We start from the raw sequence: 17,548 nt of genomic DNA, 5'->3' as shown, positions 1-17,548 counted from the left end.
CAGTACACAATACTGTGGAAGCCAGCACAACCTGTACAAGGCAAGGTCATGGTAGCTCTGTAGACACATTCAAACCCCCTGAGGGACTAAACTGCTGGGCTGCGGGCTGTGGGGACCGTGGTCTCAGGGAACATCTAGCTCAATTGGCATCACATAGTTTATAAAGAAAATGTTCTAGCTTCTACTTTGATGAGTAGCGTCTGCTGTCTTAAAAGCCTGTGAGCGGCCATCTAGGATACTCCACTAGTCTCACCCCTTTGGGAGCAAGGAAGAATAAAGAAAACTAAACATACAAGGGAACGATTAGTCTAAAGGACTAAGGGACCACACCTACTACGGCCTCCACCAGACTGAGTCCAGTACAACTAGATGGTGCCTGAGGGATCACAATAGAGGGTTCCAGACAGAACTGAAGAAAAATGTAGAACAAAATTCTAACTCAGAAAGACCAGACTTGCTGGCCTGGCAGAGACCGGAGAAACCCTGAGAGTATGGCCACCGGACACCCTTTCAGCTGAGTAATGAAGTCACTCCTGAGGTTCATCCTTTAGCCAAAGATTGAACAGGCCCATGGAACAAAACAAGACTAAAGGGGCACACCAGCCTAGGGCTAGGGACTGGAAGGCAGGAGGGAACAGGAAAGCTGGTAATAGGAAAACTGGAGTTGAGAAAGGAGAGTGTTGACATGTCATGGGGTTGTTAACCAATGTCATACAACAATGTGTGTACTGACTGCTTGGTGAGAAACTAGTTTGTTCTGTAAGCCTTCATCTAAAGTACAATAAAAAAAAGAAAACAAAACTCCTACGTAGCACAGTTCTACTCTGACACACATGGGGTCGCCATGAGCCGGAATCAAATGGATAGGAACAGTTTCCTGGTTATTATCATCCTATTTTGAAAATGTGGAAACTAGGCTCAGCCAGGTTAAAGACTTGCCCCAGGTTACATGCAATAAGGAGCAGCCTCAGGGCTAATGCTCAAACTCTGACTCCATTAGTTCACCTCCTCATCACTTACCTCCCTGCAGGCCTTCTCAAGACACTGCAGTAGTTTGGAAAGTGGGAACCTTGATGAGTGACAGGCCAGCCAGGTAAAGCACTGTTTATCCTGCACTGTGGGGTCTGCCGACCCAGCCTCCTGAGCCATCATCTTCTCTTCAAACTGGACTCTAAGGCCCTCCTATAACAACCTCACAAATTCACACCTCGGGGGCCTTGCCCTGCCTCCTGAAAACATCACTGCCACCAAGCAGCACAGACACCTGCCCACCCAGCTCATTTCCCAAATTAAACCATAGATACCCTTCAAGGGCTTCCGTCACCAAAATGCAAATTAAAACCATAGCGAGATACCACTACACACCTATGAAACTGGCTAAAATAAAAAATAAGGACGACAGCAAATGCTGGGAAAGACGCAGAGAGAATGGTTCACACACCCATTGCTGATGGGAATATAAAATAGTACAGTCCCTTGGGAAAACACCTGGGCCCCCACTCCCCCCAACAAAAAAAAACCCAAGCCCATTGCTGTCGAGTCGATTAGGACAGTTACTTAAAAAGCTAAACATGCAGTTACATAGGAATCAGCATTTATGTCAGAAAGCAAACACTTACGGTCACACAAAACCCTGTAATAACCAAAACCTGGACACAGCCCAGATGTCCTTCAGTGGCTGAATGGGTAAACAAGCTGTGGTTCGCCCATTCCATTCAGTACTACCCAGCAGTAAAAACGAACAAAGTATTGATACTCATGAACCTGGTGGCTCCCCAGATAATTAACGCTGCGTGGAAACAAGCAAACAAAAGTCAATCTCAAAAAGGCGCACACCGTATGCTTCCAACTTTACAACAGTCTTGAAATGACAAGATTATAGAAAAGGAGAACAGATGAGTGGTTGCCAGGGGTCATGGAGAGGGTTAGGGAGGGTGGGGTGGCTATAAAAGGGCAGCACGCAGAGCCTGGTGATGACGGAACGCTCTGTGTCTTGACTATACCCATGTCAACATGCTGGATGTGACCTTGAGCTATAGTTTTGTAAGATGTCACCGTAGAAGTAAGGAACACTGGTGGCACAATGGTTAAGCACATGGTTGTGAACTGAAAGGTTGGTGGTTCAAATCCATATAGCACCTGGTGATCTGCTGCCTTAAAGATCTACTGCCTTAAAGATTACAGCCTAGAAAACATTATGGGGCAGTTTTACTCTGTCACATGGAGTCACTATAAACTGAAATTAACTTGACAGCAACCACCAACAAACCACAGGGGTAAAGGGCAAAGAGTATATGTATCTCTGTATAATTTCTTACTATTACATGTGATTCTACAATCATTTCAATATAAAAGTTTAATTAAAAAAGGGAGGGAAGGAAGGAAGGAACGAAGAAGGAAAGGGCTGGGCACAAGCACTGCGATTCTCTGAAGCACGGGCACAGGACCCAACAGCTGCCCATTTCTTTCTCTGCATCTTCTCTACCTGCATCCTCAGAGGTCACCAGAAAACAAGACAGAGAGTGCTACTCACGCAGCCTGCGATAAGCCTGACGTGTGAGAGTCTAGGGCAAAGGACGGCACAGGGATAAATTTAAAATGTTTATGTTTCAAAAACAAAGTCAGGTTTGTAGAAATAGAATATGCCCTCATTTGGTTTTTCTGCAACTCCGATGAATGAAAATGTCTGCGTGTCTACTTACTCACCATCAAATCGAGTTTTTCTTCCCCAGAGTAGCAGCTTGCTTGCTACTCTAGATAACAAAAGCGATCTCTCAACTCCCACACTCCCAAATGCATTGGAATATTACACAATTCCTAGTAACTACTATCCCTCAGGCTCATCTGAACACACACATCATGCCCCCCAACACCGAGCAAATGTGACATCCCCCCAATTAAGGGGCAAAACACACCATTAAGAGATCAACTTGAAAGAAAAGCATTCTTCCAGCAACACTGACTGTTACATCCCAACAGGAAAACACTTGTCACTATGTTTGTAAACTCTGTGCTTTATTAAATAAAGAAAATAATAAAACCAACGATTCACTCAGTGCTGGGTGTACCTCAAACGCAGGGCTAAATGCTTTGCCGCATTCTTTCAGTGGACCCTGAGTCTTTGTGGTGGGCAGGTCTGCTGTTGTTAGCTGCTTCCAGTCAGCTCCCCTCCTCCCCGACTCAGGCGACCCAGGTACTACAGAACAACACACTGCCTGGCCCTGAGCCATTCCCAGGATCACTTGCGGATCGGAACGTGGTGTTCCACAGGGTTTCACAGGCTGATTTTCGGAAGTACATCACCAGGCCTTTCCCAGCCGATGTACCTCATGCACAGATACCACCTCTCTGTAAGAAACTGAGGCTCAGAAAGGATAAGTAATTTGCTCAAGGGCCGCATAACAAATAAGAGCCAGGACTTAAACACGTCTTTAGTCTGAACCTCCGAACCCACATCTCTGTAGAAGCGCCATACCTAAAAAAAGCTACAGTGAAGAACACACACTTGGGTTAATTAGTGTTCAATCAACTTAATAACAAAGCTAAAGGGTAAAGAGAACACCTTACCCTCCCGAGCCGCTCTCGTCACCATGGGTATTAATCTTCCATGGCTGCAATAATAAATGACCACAACCTCAGCAGCTTACAACACAAATGTACAGTCTCACAGCTCTGTAGGTCAGTCGCCCAGTGGGCTCCCATTTCACAAGGCCAAAATCAAGGTGTCGGCCAACCAGGCTCTTACTGGGAGGCTCTGGGAAGAATCCACGTCCAAGCTAATTCAGGTTGTGGGCAAAGTCCAGTGCTTGAGTTTATAGAACTGAAGCCCCATTTCCTTTCTGGCAGGCCGGTGGGGATGCCTTTAGCAACTAGAGGTGCTCCCTGGTCCTTGCACCCGGGCCCCCACATCTCAGAGCCAGCAACGGAACGTCACATGCCTCCCACACTTGGAATCTCAGACTTTGCCTCTGCCTCATCACTCTCTACCTTCCTATTCTGTGACCACTCAGAGAAAGTCCTCTGCTTTTAAAGGCTTGTTAGTTTGGGCCCACCTGGATAATCCAGGATAATCCCCTGTCTCAAAGTTCATAACCTTAATCCCATCCACAAACTCCCTTTTTCCACATAATGTAGCATATTCAAGGAGTCCCAGGGTAGTGCAAACAGCTAACACGCTCAGCTACTAACCAAAAAGTTGGAGGTTCAAGTCCACCCAGAGGCACCTCAGAAGAAATGCCTGGCAATCACCTTCCAAAAAAATCAGCCATTGAAAACCCTAAAGAGCATGGTTCTACTCTGACACACAAGGATTTGCCGTGAGTCAGGGTTGACCTGACAGCAACTGGAAATATATTCACAGGCTCTAGGACTGGGGCGAGGACAACTCTGGTGGGCATTCCTGAGTGGGAGCTTGTCTGGGGGGGTTGCACTTTGAGGATTTCAAGCTCTCCTCCAGGGCTGAGGTTCTTGAGATGGGTGCTGACAAGGAAGGATGTGTCTAGGGATTCCTCCCCATTACATAACTAGGTAGAATCCCTGGGTGGTGCAGATGGGTAATATGGCTGCTAATCAAAAGGGTGAAGGTGACACGGAAGAAAGGCCTGGCAATCTACTTTGAAAAGTCAGCCATTGAAAACCCTGTATAGATCTATTCAGACACACATGGGGTCGCCATGAGTCAGAGTCAACTGGTAAGATAACTGCGTAGTTCCACCTAAGGGAAAATTACTAGAGATACTTCTTACCAATCTCAGTGTTTGGTTGGGGGGGGGGTTCTAATATCCCTGTAAGGAGCCCTGATGGCATAATGGTTAAACACTGGGCTCCTAACTGAAAGGTCGGCGGCTCAAACCCACCAGCCACTCCATGGAAGAAAAATGTGGCAATCTGCTTCTGTAAAGATTCACAGCCTTGGAAACCCTATGGAATAGTTCTACTCTGTCCTATAGGTCGCTTTGAGTCAGAATCGACTAGATGGCAGTGGGTTTGATTTTCTGGTAATATTCCTTAGAGATGAGCACGCCATCCTCCAGTGTGACTAGAACCTAATCTTCCAGAATCCAGTGAACTTGGTCTTACTGATGTTGGGACACAGGAATCTGCCTAGCTGGGGGTGATGGGAAAGGTCACCTGTCCTAACTCCTAGGAGTGACAGAGTCAGCTAAGATCTGTAAGACCTATGCCTGTGTTAACCAACCAGGTCTGTAATTACTGACCCACCAAACTCAAGCCAAAGAGGAAAAAAAAAAATGCAGGCTGGTAGAATTCCCAGGCACCTGGCAATGGAAGGAAGCATAATTTGTCTAGGAAGCAACCAGGAACAGGCACTTCCTACCTTTACAAGGGGGGCCACAGGATCTGTTTACTCCCTTCCTGGTTTGACAAAATAATTAAATAACTGAAGGGTGTCATTTACAAACAATGCTTCTAACAGATGCCAAGTAGCGGCACACAATGAGCTGTGATTCATGTTTCCAAATGAGATGGAGTTTTATCATTTTCTTTCCCCTCGTGATTTAGTCATCGGCCAAGTCAGGGGTCAGGGTGGAAGGTGGCCCACTCACAGGCCCACCAGAGCCTCCAGGGAACACAGCCCTGTTGTTGGGCTTCCCCAAAAACACTGTGGTTGGTAAGGAGGATGCTAGGAATTTTCCGTTAGCCTGGAATAGTCAATTATCTAATGTAAAGGAATCCCTCCGTCCCAGACACAGGCATCCTTCTCAGTCAGAACCCTTCTTGGGAACCGCTAGGATTCTTCCAGTGCACACTCCCGGACAAGCGGGGAGCCTGGGAGGACCCCCACTCGTGCTCACTCTAAGGCTCCCTTCCGCACCCAGAGTAGGAAGTTCAGGGCCTCCTCAGCCTCCCAGACCAAATCCATTGCAGTCATGCTGATTCCGACTCACTGCGACCACACAGGACACAGTAGAACTGCCCCATAGGGTTTCCAAAGCTGTAATCTTTACAGAAACAGACTGCCACATCGTTTCTCCCGTGGAGCGGCTGGCGGCTTCGAACCACCAACCTTTCAGTTAGCAGCTGAGCATTTAACCACTGTGCCACCAAGGCTTCTTTAAATTCTTCTGCTGCTGAATAGCTGTGCTGTTTCCTCATTTCCACCCAGTTCAGCTGTCTCACCTCCACCTGGTGAAGCTCTGAAGAACAAGCCCCACCCTCTCTACCTGTCACTCAAATCTCTCCCAGAATTTCCTGGCAAAACCATCTGGTATCGTTTTCTTCTGTGGCAGCTCGAACTTCTAAGAGTGAGTTTTCCTAAAACCAAAGTATTAGCAGAAGGTGTGATGTTAGAAATCACTGCTGTGAGTGCTGGAGAAGCTTCTGGAAGGTGTGTGACATGTCTCCCCTGTGAGAAGACCCTGCCTGCTCTACCTGTGAACACTCCCTTTAGACCCCACAAGGTCCTTCCAGTCACCCAGGGAGGCAGCAAAGGGTCTCAAAAGAGCACTTGCAAAATGTCGTGTCCTGAAGATAAGACCCTCGTCCATCTCCTGGTGAGCGCCAGACACAGCCGTAAAGAGAGGTGGTGAGCTCTAGGGCCAGCTGCCAGGGTTCAGATCCAGGACCTACCACTTACAGAGGGCCGTGGCGATTCAGTGGTAGAATTCTTGCCTCCCATCTGGAAGACCCAGGTTCGACTCCCAGCCAACTCTCCTCATGTGCATTGTGTATTCAGTGGAGGCTGGTGTGTCGCAATGATGCTGAACAGGTTTTGTTTCAGCAGAGCTTTAAAACAAAAATAGACTAGGAAGAAAGGCCTGGTGATCTGCTTCTGAAAATCTGCCAGCGAAAACCCTATGGATGACATTTGTCTGATCCACGACCAGCCGCGGCGATGGCGCAGGGCCGGCAGGGTTTTGTTCCGCTGGGCACGGGGCGGCCGTGAGCTGGGGCTATCTGGATGCCGCTACCACAATCACCACAGGCTAAGAATGGGTAAGAAATTTACCATCTTTGCCTCGGGCTCTGCCTCCACCTCCGGACTGAGGTGAGGTTTAAATTCTCTAAGATGACACAAGGGTTAGGCCTCCCCAGTGCCTGGCCCCCCAGGAGGGGTGAGTGACAGCTGCTTCCCGCTTGCACCAGGCCCTCCAGTCAATTCTGACTCACAAGACCCTAGAGGACAGAGTAGAACTGAAGGGTTTCTAAGACTCTAATCTCTACCGTGAGCCCTGTCCTCTAGGGCTGTCCCAGGCAGAATCTCCTCAGAGCAGATCTGGGAGTTTCCGTGAGGACGCCCCCAGACTGTTCAGTCTGGGGGCGCCCAGGGGGTGTGCGCATGCTCAGTCCACAGAGTCAGAAAGCTCCGCCGTGGCCCTTTGTGAACCAGTCTGAGCCTCAGTTCCCTCACCCCCAAAATGGGGTGACAATCAGCCCCCTCGTGAAGAACGAGCCCAGTGTGGGCCCAGAAGGCATGAGACTTGCTCCAGGAAAGGCCCGAGCCACTGTGCACACCCGCTCCATAACCACGGCCCACCGTTGGCCGCTATGACGGAGCAGATAAACTGGGGTTCACAGAGAGTGGGAAGCCCTGAGACTAGAGCCCTCACAGACTGCCCAGAGGTCAAAGGGCCCGGGCCTGAAGCCCAGCAGCAGGAGGCCTGGGCAAGGCAGTCAGGGGTGGGCAGAGCGCCTGCAAGAACAGGGAAAGGGCATGCTGCCGGCGGGCGAGGCCAGAGCTGCAGCAGAGAGCGTGCCCTGCTGGGAGCCCAGACCCTGTGGCTAAGGAGGCAAGATCACAAAGGTCTCACAAGGCAGAGGAGAAGACTGGCGTTGATGAGGCAAGGGATCGGGGACTTCCGTCAGGCAGACAGTGACATTGAACACCACAGGCAGATCTTGGGGTTGGGATCCAGACCGGAAGGCGCGTGGGCACGTCAAGAAGGCCCGGACCCACACGCCTTGGCAAGACCCAGCTGCAAATTCTGGAGAAGGGGCGGGCAGGCATAGTTTGGCGCGGGGTCGGCTTGCTTTGCCATTAAGAAAAAACTCGCTCTCTGGAATGTGTACTCGGGGTCCAAAATGTAAACTTGCAACCCGACACCCCCTGCCCCCCTCAGGAAACAGCAAAGTGCAGCGAAGCAAACACAGGCCTGCGCGCCTAATCCGGGGTCCAAGCCTCAGGGTGCTGGGCTGCGAAGCCTCAAGGGTCCAGCAGGGCCCAGTGCAGGGCCAACCAAATGGCGTGAAGCGGCCATCTGCCCGACAGGGTCGCGCACACCACTCCCCACCAGATGCGAGCAGAATTCTGAGTTTTGATCATTGCAACGTGAAACTGCCCAGCCGGGGCAGATACGGAACACAACTTCATCCAAGAAGCAAAAAAGGCGTCAGGCCAAAGACCCCGGAGATTCCCCGCAGAACTGACCGCTTCGGCCGCAGGCGGCGCGTATACCAGTGAGGGGGGGGCCCTCAGGCTGCAAAGTTCCACCACTGGGTGCCTGAGAGCTGGAGGTGGGGGAGGGAACACCCTCGAGGAGTGACACAAACTGCCCCAACCCTGCGGGCCAAGCCCGGTTCCCGGCCGGTCTACCGGGTCTAGGGGGGACACTGCACGACGAGGGGGCGCGGGAACGGGTGTGCCGGCCCCGGGATCCAGGTAGGGCATTGCCCGCCGGGGTGGCGCCGGCAGGCGGTGTCGCGGCACAAGCTCCAGACGGAAACGCCTCCTCCCGGCCACCCTGCATCCCGCCCGCTCCACTCGAGTGGGGAGGCAACAGGCTCCCGGGCAACCCCGCCCGCCGTCCGCGGCTCGCGCCTGATGGTCACCCCGGGCCGCCCGCCGCACGCCCAGGCGCCCGCCCAGGACCACCCGCCCCGGAGTAAGTTCGGGCAAGTCCCAGCGCGAGCTGCCGGAGCGGGTGCCGGCTCCCAGGGCGGCGGACGCGGGACGCGGGTCACCCGTGCGGCGGCGGGGACGCGGCGACCCGGGGGGCTCAGCCGGTAGCCGCCCGCGCCCGCCCGGCCTGCCTCGGAGCCAAGGCCCGCGCGAAGTTGGGCGGCGCGGTGCTCACCCACGCCATATTTCTCCTCTCTCTTGGTGGGCACCCAGCGCGTCATAGTGCCGCACGGGTCCTGGCACCCCAGGGGCGCGCGCCGCCGAGAGCCGCCGCCGCTGGCCGGACAGGAAACTCCGCGCCTAGGCCGCCATTTTCCATTCCTTTCGAGCCGCGGCAGGATGGGGAGGAAAAAGTTTGTGGCGGAGGCGGTGTCATGTGGGACGGGGCGGGCGGAGCGTCGCCGGCCGGATGGGAAAGGCCCGGAGCGCCGGCAAGAGGCGGGACGGCTGCGGGCTGCGCGCCGCCCTCACGCTCGGACCCGGGCCTCTGCCCTGCCTGCGCCCGCAGACCGGGAACGCAGGGCCGCCGCCCTGCCCGGAGCGCCTCTCCTGAACCCCACCGGCGCCCCCTGCGCCGCACACCGAGCCCCAACCGCTCCTCCTGCCCAGGGACCCAGCTTTATTCCTGTGGTCCCCCTCGTTCACGGCCCACAGACATTCCCAATGGAGCACCCCACGGGGCGTCTTCGTTTCATTCTTGGCTGGATTTCTTTGAATCAGCGAGCCTCCTGGAACTCTTACAAGGAGAAGAGAACTTCCTGAGGGACCGAGTGGAGGTGGGCTCTGAGCGGTTTGCACATGGGCGGGGGGGGGGGAGGCGGGGGTAGGCCTGAGCTGGATGACACAGTGTTTCCAACTGAGGTTCCCCGCCTTGGTGGAGAGTCCCCAAGCAGAGCAAAAGGAGTGGGCACCCTGGGAGGCACCTTCCAGAACACTTGGCTCATTCATTCATTGTTAGGTGCCCTCCATTCGGTTCCCAGTCATAGGGACCCTATACACAACATAAAGAAACCCTGCCCAGCCCTGCCCATCCTCACAATCTTTGCTGTGTTTGAGCCCATTGTTGCGGCCGCTGTGCCAATCCCTCTCGTTAAGGGTCTTCCATATTTTTGCTGACCCTCTACTTTACCAAACATGATGTCCTTCTCCAGGGACTGTTGTGACTCGTTCCTCCAAATAACGTCCAAAGTATATGAGACAAGTCTCACCATCCTCCCTTTTAAGGACCTGTACTTCTTCCAAGACAGATTTGTTTGTTGTTCTGGCTGTCCATGTTATAGTCAATATTCAAAGGCATCAGTTCTTCTTCGGTCTTCCTTATTCGTTGCCCAGCTTTCGCATGCATGTGAAGCAATTGAAAATACCATGGCTTGGGTCAGGAACACCTTAGTCCTCAAAGTGACATCTTTGCTTTTTAACACTTTAAAGAGGTCTTTTGCAGCAGATTTGCCCAATGCAGTACATCCTTTGAGTTTTGACTACTGCTTTCAAGGATGTTAATTATGGATCCAAGTAAAATCCTTGACAACTTCAATCTTTTCTCCATTTATCATGATTGTTGGTCCAGTTGAGAGGACTTTTGTTTTCTTTATGTTGAGGTGTAATCCATACTGAAGGCTGTGGTCTTTGATCTTCATCAGTAAGTGCTTCAAGTCCTCGTCACTTTCAGCAAGCAAGGTTGTGTCATCTGCATATCACAGGTTGTTAGTGAGTTCCTCCAATACCGATGCTCCGTTCTTCTTCATATAGTCCAGCTTCTCGGATTATTTGCTCAGCATAAAGATTGAATAAGTATGGTGAAAGGATACAGCCTTGAAGCACACTTTTCCTGATTTTAAACCATGCAGTGTCCTCTTGTTCTGTTCAAACAACTGCCTCTTGGTCTATGTACAGGTTCCTCATGAGCACAATTAAGTGCTCTGAAATTTCCATCCTTGTTAATGTTATCCACAGTTTGTTATGATCCAAACAGTCAAATGTCTTTGCATAGTCAATAAAACACAGATAAACATCTTCCTGGTATTCTCTGTTTTCAGCCAAGATCCATCTGACATGAGCAATGACATCAGCAATCCCTGGTTCCACGTTTTCTTCTAAATCAAGCCTGAATTTCTGGCAGCTCCCTGTCGATGTACTGCTGCAACTATTTTTTGATTACCTTCAGCAAAATTTTACATTCATGTGATATTAGTGAGGAGACCCTAGGGGCGTAGTGGTTAAGTGCTATGGCTGCTAACCAAAGGGTAGGCAGTTCAAATCCACCAGGTGGTCCTTGGAAACCCTATGGGGCAGTTCTACTCTGTCCTGTAGGATAGCTATGAGTCAGAATTGACTCAATAGCAACGGGTTTTTTTTTTTTTTAATAATGATATTGTTCAATAATTTCCTCATTCAATTGGATCACCTTTCTTTGGAATAGTCATAAATATGGATCTCTTCCAGTTGGTTGGCCAGGTAGCTGTCTTCCAAATTTCTTCACATTGACAAGTGAGCACTTCCAGTGCTGCATCCATTTGTTGAAACATCTCAATTGGTATTCCAGCGATTCCTGGAGCCTTGTTTTTCGCCAGTGCCTTCAGTGCAGCTTGGACCCCTTCCTTCAGTACCATCGATTCTTGATCATATGCTACCTCCTGAAATGGTTGAATTTCTTTTTGGTACAGTAAGTCTGTGTATCCTTTCCATCTTCTTTTGATGCTTCCTGTGTCGATGAATATTTTGCCCATAAAATCCTTCAAAACTGCAACTCAAGACTGGAATTTTTTCTTCAGTTCTTTCAGTGTGAGAAATGCTGGCATGTTCTTCCCTTTTGGTCTTCTAACTCCAGGTCTTTGCACATTTTGTCTTCTGGAACCACCTTGTGAAATCTTCTATTCAGAATCAACTCCATGGTAGTGGGTTTTTTTTTTTTTTCTTTAATTATTTTACTTCATCATTTCTTCCACTTGCTTTCAAAAAATAAAGAAAGAAAGAAACCAAACCCATCGCCATCAAGTTGATTTCGACTCATAGCGACCTTATAGGACAGAGTAGAACTGCCCCATACGGTTTCCAAGGAGCGGCTGGTAGATTCGAACTGCTGACCTTTTGATCAGCAGCTGCCGCTGTTAATCACTACGCCACCAGGCTTTTCATTTGCTTTAGCTACTCGAAATTTAAAGGCAAGTTTCAGAATTTCTTCTGACATTCATATTTGTCTTTTCCTTCTCTCCGGTCTTTTTAATGACCTTTCGCTTTCTTTATGTATGATGTCCTTGATGTCATCCCACAACTTGACTGGTCTTCAGTCATTAGTGTTCAGTGCATCAAATCTGTTTTTGAGATGGTCTCTAAACTCATGTGGGATATATTCAAAATTGTACTTTGGCTCTAGTGGACTTGTTTTAATTTTCTCTAGCTTCAAATTAGACTTCCATATGACAATCGATGGTCTGTTCTACAGTCAGCCTCTTGGCCTTGTTCTGACTGATGATATTGAGCTTCTCCATCATCTCTTCCCACAGGCATAGTCAAGTCGATTCCTGTATATTCCATCTGGGATCCACGTATTTTGTTGTTGGAAAAAGATATTTCCAACAAATAGGAGTTTGGTCTTGCAAAATTCCGTCATGGGAACTCCAGTGTCTTTCTGTGACAAACACTGAGTGCTCGAGTGCTAGGAGCAGAAGACAAGCAAGGCGTGAACTCCACCCCTAAGGCCAGGGTGTGTGGTGGCGGAGGGGAGAGGATGGGTAAAGTAACAAGGCCTGGATAAGTAAACACCACACACTGTCTTGATCCAGGTCAAGGTTGACTCTTAGTGGCTTGCAAAGATACCCAAAGCTGTTGGAAGATGGTTGGAGACACCGTGGCCCACCATCCTGCTGTGAGAGTGCCTGATACCTGCCGTCAAGGTCACCCAGAGCCAGGGAAATCTCAGCATTCCACCCAGAAGGCAGATTAAATAAACACACTGGAATGACTGAGGTGCTTTTCAGTGTTCACCGATGAGGGGAACCAGGCTGTGTGCAAGAAGATAACGTGTGTAGGATGCAGGAGTTCGCAGTAAAGCAACCACCAAGTCATACATAGTTACAGGCCTTGCTCGACTGATAAGGAACTTCAGTCCAACAAAGGGAAGGGGCTGGGCTCGCACCACACATGGTCTCTCTCACCCGCTTGAAGCCTTCTGTGAAAACAGAAACCTCAGGGGCTCAGGTCCTGAACCCACAGCCCAGCGACTGTGGTCCCTTGAAGGAGAAGCAGCGGCAAAGGTGCTACGCAGGAGAAGTAGGGTGCTCGGGGACAAATGATGTGGCCTCACCTAGAGGAGGAATGCCTCCTGAGGAGACGATCCAAGCACAGACTCTAACCATAAAGGGGAACTAAGTAGGTGAACAGGAACCCTGGTGGCTCAATGGTTAAGCACTCAGCTGCTAACCAAAAGGTTGGCAATTCAACACCCCCAGCCTCTCTAGGGAGAAAGGTGTGGCAGTCTGCTTCTATAAAGATTTACAGCATTGGAAACCCTATGGGGCAGTTCTACTCTGTCCTATAGGGTTGCTATGAATCCAACCTGATGACAATGAGTTTGCTTTTACTTTTTTAATTAGGTGAACTGATGAGGGGCCGAACAGCACATGCAAAGGCCCTGAGGTGCTATGGTGCTAATCTTTCAATGAGCTGAAAAGCCAGTATGCCTGAAGCAATGTTGTTGTTGTTGTTAGTGGATTCTGACTCATGGCAACCCCATGCGTGTAGAACAGAAGGAACCTCTGAATGGGTTTGAACCATCAACCTAGTAGTTGAGAGCTTAACCATTTGAGCCAAGCAGGGCAATAGGGACAATAAGACAATAGGAAAACGGCACAAAATGAGGCTGCAGAAGTAGGCAGACCCTTCTAGGTCTTGTTAAGAATTTGGGATTCTCCCAGGAATATGAGGAGGATATGAAATGTGTGACTAACTGCTTCCATGAAAACTGCCCCCTTTGCCATGAAGCCAGAAGTACTGAATGATCCCGGCTACCATTACTGAACATTTTGATCACAGATTTCATAGAAGAATCCCGATCGAAAGGGGGTAAAATACAGAACAGAATTTGAAACTTCCATGGATTCTGGACTTTCTGGAGCCGTTGGGTCTGGATAAACCCCTGAAACTATTGCCCTGAGATGATCTTTAAAACTTAAACCAAAATATTCCCAGAAGTCTATTTACATGGTGTCAAAGTGACAACAGCAACTTCAAAGATTAGATAGGGCAGTGAGTTTATGTTAATACAGGAGGAACAACCCAGAAAAGGAGGGTGAGAATGGTTGCACAACTTCAAGAATATAATCAATGTCACTGAATTGTACGTGAAAAAAATTGTTGAATTGGTGTGTGCTCTGTTGTGCACATTCACAACAACAACAAAATAAATTTAAAAAAAAAAAAAGAATTTGGGACTCTGCAAAGAATACTTAGAAGACAAGACTCGGTAATTCTGACCTTCCTTCTCTTTAATGTCCAGTTTCAGTTCTGCTTGTGCAGTAACATGTTACAGAGAGGGCGTGTCATAGTGAAAGACCAGGAGCTGGAGAGGCATGCACACCCCGGAGGCCTGGCCCGCACTCAGCTGTGTGCCCATCCTTCTGTTTCTAAGCCTCAGGTCCTGGTATTCCCATATACAAGCTGGACAATAATACCAGCCTCCCAGGGTTATTCTGAGGCTCACACGAGAAGATGTGGTTGTACGTTTAAGACACTATAACTGGTTGTCTTCCCTGTTTGATTCTACCTCCAAGTTGCTTGTGTGATAACCTCATGGCTCGCAGTTCCCAGGACAGTTGCCACTTTCACTCTGATTAAGATCACCCATGGAATGTATAAATCAGCGTGATATAGGATTTTTACACTTTTGTGAGAGTGTTCTGTAAATCAGCTTATATATAAATCACGTCAACCCAGTGTGTCGTAGCAGAACTGCTCCATAGGCTCTTCATGGCTGTGACCTTTCAGAAGCAGGTCAGCAGGCCTTTCTTCAGCGGCACCTTGTTGCGGGTCCAAACGCTGAGCCTCACAGCTGGTAGCCCAGCACTTAACCATTTGCACCACCAAGGGACTCCTGATCAATTTATAAATCAGGATAAAACACCCCAGGTGAACCCTGGCCCACATGGTGGAGACCACATGGTTGTGGTCCCGTTGTTGCCGTGGTGTCCCCAAGCTGGACTGAGAAGCCGTACATGTGGCTGCAGTCCTCCTGGCTCTGAGAACACTCGCCATTGTCTCCTCTGGCTCGGGCAGTGGCCATGTCTTGCAGCTCCGGCCCTGGCTCGGTGCCTAGTGGCCGCATCAGCCAGGACAGGCTCCAGCTTGGACTCTGGGAGCCCAGTGGGCAGGTTGTAGCCAGCTGGAGGCTGTCTTAGTCTCCTTATGGTGCTGTAACAGAAATACCACAGTGGGTGGTTTTGAAGAACAGATATTTATTTTCTCACGGTTCAGGAGGCTAGAAGTCCAGACTCAAGGCATTGCTCTAGGGGAAGGCTATCACTTTGTCAGCTCTGGGGGAAGGTCCTTGTCTCCCTCAGCTTCAGTAGCCCCAGCAGTTCTTTGGTGATCTTCATGTGGCGTCTATCTTCCCTTTTTGTGCTTTTTTCTGTGTCTAATCTGGTCTTTTTATAATTCAGAAGTGATTAGGACACACCCTACACTGACATGGCCTCATTTCCAAATAGGATTACATCCACAGGTGTAAAACCAGTTGCTGTCAAGTCAATTCCGACTCACGATGACCCCATAGGTGTCAGAGCAGCACTGTGCTTCATAGGGTTTTCAATGATTGAATATTTGAAAGGAGATTGCCAGGACTTTATTCCAAGGCACCACTGGGTAGACTTGAACTACCAACCCTTTGGTTGGCAGCTGAGCTCTTAACCATTTGCACCACCCAGGGGTTCCCATACATATTGTTGGGGACACAATTCATCCATAGCAGTGGCTTTAACTCCCCGAGTTGATATGGCTGGTCCACAGGGCTCAGTCACGCTTTCCAGGCATCTTTCAGGATTTGGGTCTGTGGTGTGCTTGCAGGAGTGACCCACCCAAGAGTGGTGGTGGTCCTGGTGACCCAGTCCTAAGCATCAGTGGGAGCTCTGACGATTGACCCCCAGGATGTATCAGAATCTCAAGATGGGGCCATGAAAAGGCATAATCAATGTTGTTGTTGTTAGTTGCCACGAGTCAGTTCCTACCCCTGATGACCTCATGTGCTGGATTTTAGAACTGTGCTCCATAGGGTTTTTGAAAGCTGAGTTTTCAGAAGTAGATCACCAGGCCTTACTCCTCAGGTGCCTCCAGATGGGGTTGAACCTCCAGTCTTTTGGTTGGTAGTCCAGTGCTTAAACATTCGCACCACCCAGGGAAATTAATCCATATTACAGTGTTCAATTCTGAAAACCGAACTTTGAGGTTTTTGAAAGTTGTGGGAAAACTTTGTATTCACAGCACAAACTCAGAAGGTAAATTTAGCAACCTTGCCTGGTGGAAATACCACAAGACAACGAGCCACCAGGTTCATGTTCCTCTCAGGGAGTGGATGAGAATGGGGCAGGAGTGTGGGGGTTTTAGGCACCACAAAAGGGGGCCTGGCCAAAGATTGCTTGCTGGTGTTGTGGTCACTTCCATGAGATTTGCTATAATGTGACCATCTCCATAATGGAATGTGTTGTGAGTAGTTGAGAGGGAATTTCCTTGGGTGTGTGGCCTGCACTGACTGTAAGTGGACATTCTGGCAAGGCCGGGGGGGCTTTTGCTCACTCTAGATCCTGCAACTGGCTCCCGTTCATCTGACCTCCGGTTCTTGGGACCTGAACTAGCAGCTTGCCTGCAGTCTTGCTTGCTGGTCTTGAGATTCGTCCATCTTCGCAGCCTGTGAGCAAGAGTCCTGCTCTCTGACCCTTTGATCTTGGGCTTGCCTGCCCCTGCGTCTATGTGAATCAGGAGAAGCCTCTATCCTGGCCCGTGAACTTGGGACGTTCCAGCCTCTACAACTGAGTGAGCCATTTCCTTGATATAAATCTCTCTCTGTATGTATTTATACGCTTTACTGGTTTTCCTTCTATATCTCTAGAATAGGCAAATGCATCAAGACAAAGTAGATTAGTAGCTGCCAGGGACTAAGGAGAGGGCAAAAGGCTTTCCTTGTGGGGTAAGGAAAATGTTCTGGGTAGCAGTGATGGCTACCTAATGTTGCGAATGTATTAAGTGTCACTGAATTGTATACTTTATAGTATTTAAAATCATGAATTTTGTGTTATGTGAATTTTACCACAATAAAAAATTATCATTTATCTTGTTAGCTATAACAATGATAATTATAGTGGTTATGTAAAAAAAAAAAAATCCCTTATATTTTACAGACACATGCTGAAGTATTTAGAGATAGGCTATTATGATATTTACCACTTTCTTTAAAATACTACAGTCAAAAAAGAAAGAAAGAAAAAGCAAAACTACTCGATCTAGGTGATAGGTCTATGAGTGTTTCATCTTCCACATTGTACTGTTTGAATTTTGTCATAAAACAAAGTCAGAAGGCAGGGAGGTGGAGGCTTGAGATTTAAAACCCATTTGAGGAGCCCTGGCCTGGGCTGGCCTCACTCTAAGAGCCCGGGCTCTGCCTTGGAGCCTCCCAGCTGCACTGCTCAGCCTTTTCCATGAAGATTA

The 17,548-nt window shown here is 49.2% G+C and overlaps 2 protein-coding genes across 3 annotated transcripts in view; one reads left to right on the top strand and one right to left on the bottom strand.

Annotated features, from left to right (window-relative positions):
- Window positions 1-9,116, bottom strand: part of DOCK1 (dedicator of cytokinesis 1) — a 540,104-nt gene extending 530,988 nt beyond the window's left edge. For both annotated transcript variants that reach the window (XM_049855211.1, XM_049855210.1), the window contains exon 1: window positions 9,033-9,116. In XM_049855211.1, coding sequence (XP_049711168.1) covers window positions 9,033-9,078 — 46 coding nt within the window. In that variant the 5' untranslated portion in view covers window positions 9,079-9,116. The remainder of the gene's footprint in view (window positions 1-9,032) is intronic.
- LOC126059409 (translation initiation factor IF-2-like) lies at window positions 7,795-17,129 on the top strand. The gene is made up of 5 exons (XM_049855108.1): window positions 7,795-7,882; window positions 8,079-8,407; window positions 8,561-8,840; window positions 8,894-9,633; window positions 12,361-17,129. Exons 1-5 carry the CDS (start codon window positions 7,795-7,797, stop codon window positions 12,364-12,366), a joined length of 1,443 nt encoding a protein of 480 aa, XP_049711065.1. The 3' UTR covers window positions 12,367-17,129.
- Window positions 17,130-17,548: the final 419 nt, after the last annotated feature.

This window comes from Elephas maximus, chromosome 16, assembly GCF_024166365.1.
Source record: "Elephas maximus indicus isolate mEleMax1 chromosome 16, mEleMax1 primary haplotype, whole genome shotgun sequence".
Lineage (NCBI taxonomy): Eukaryota > Metazoa > Chordata > Mammalia > Proboscidea > Elephantidae > Elephas > Elephas maximus.
The sequence above is the reverse complement of the archived record's forward strand: the minus strand, read 5'-3'. Positions and strand labels throughout refer to the sequence as shown.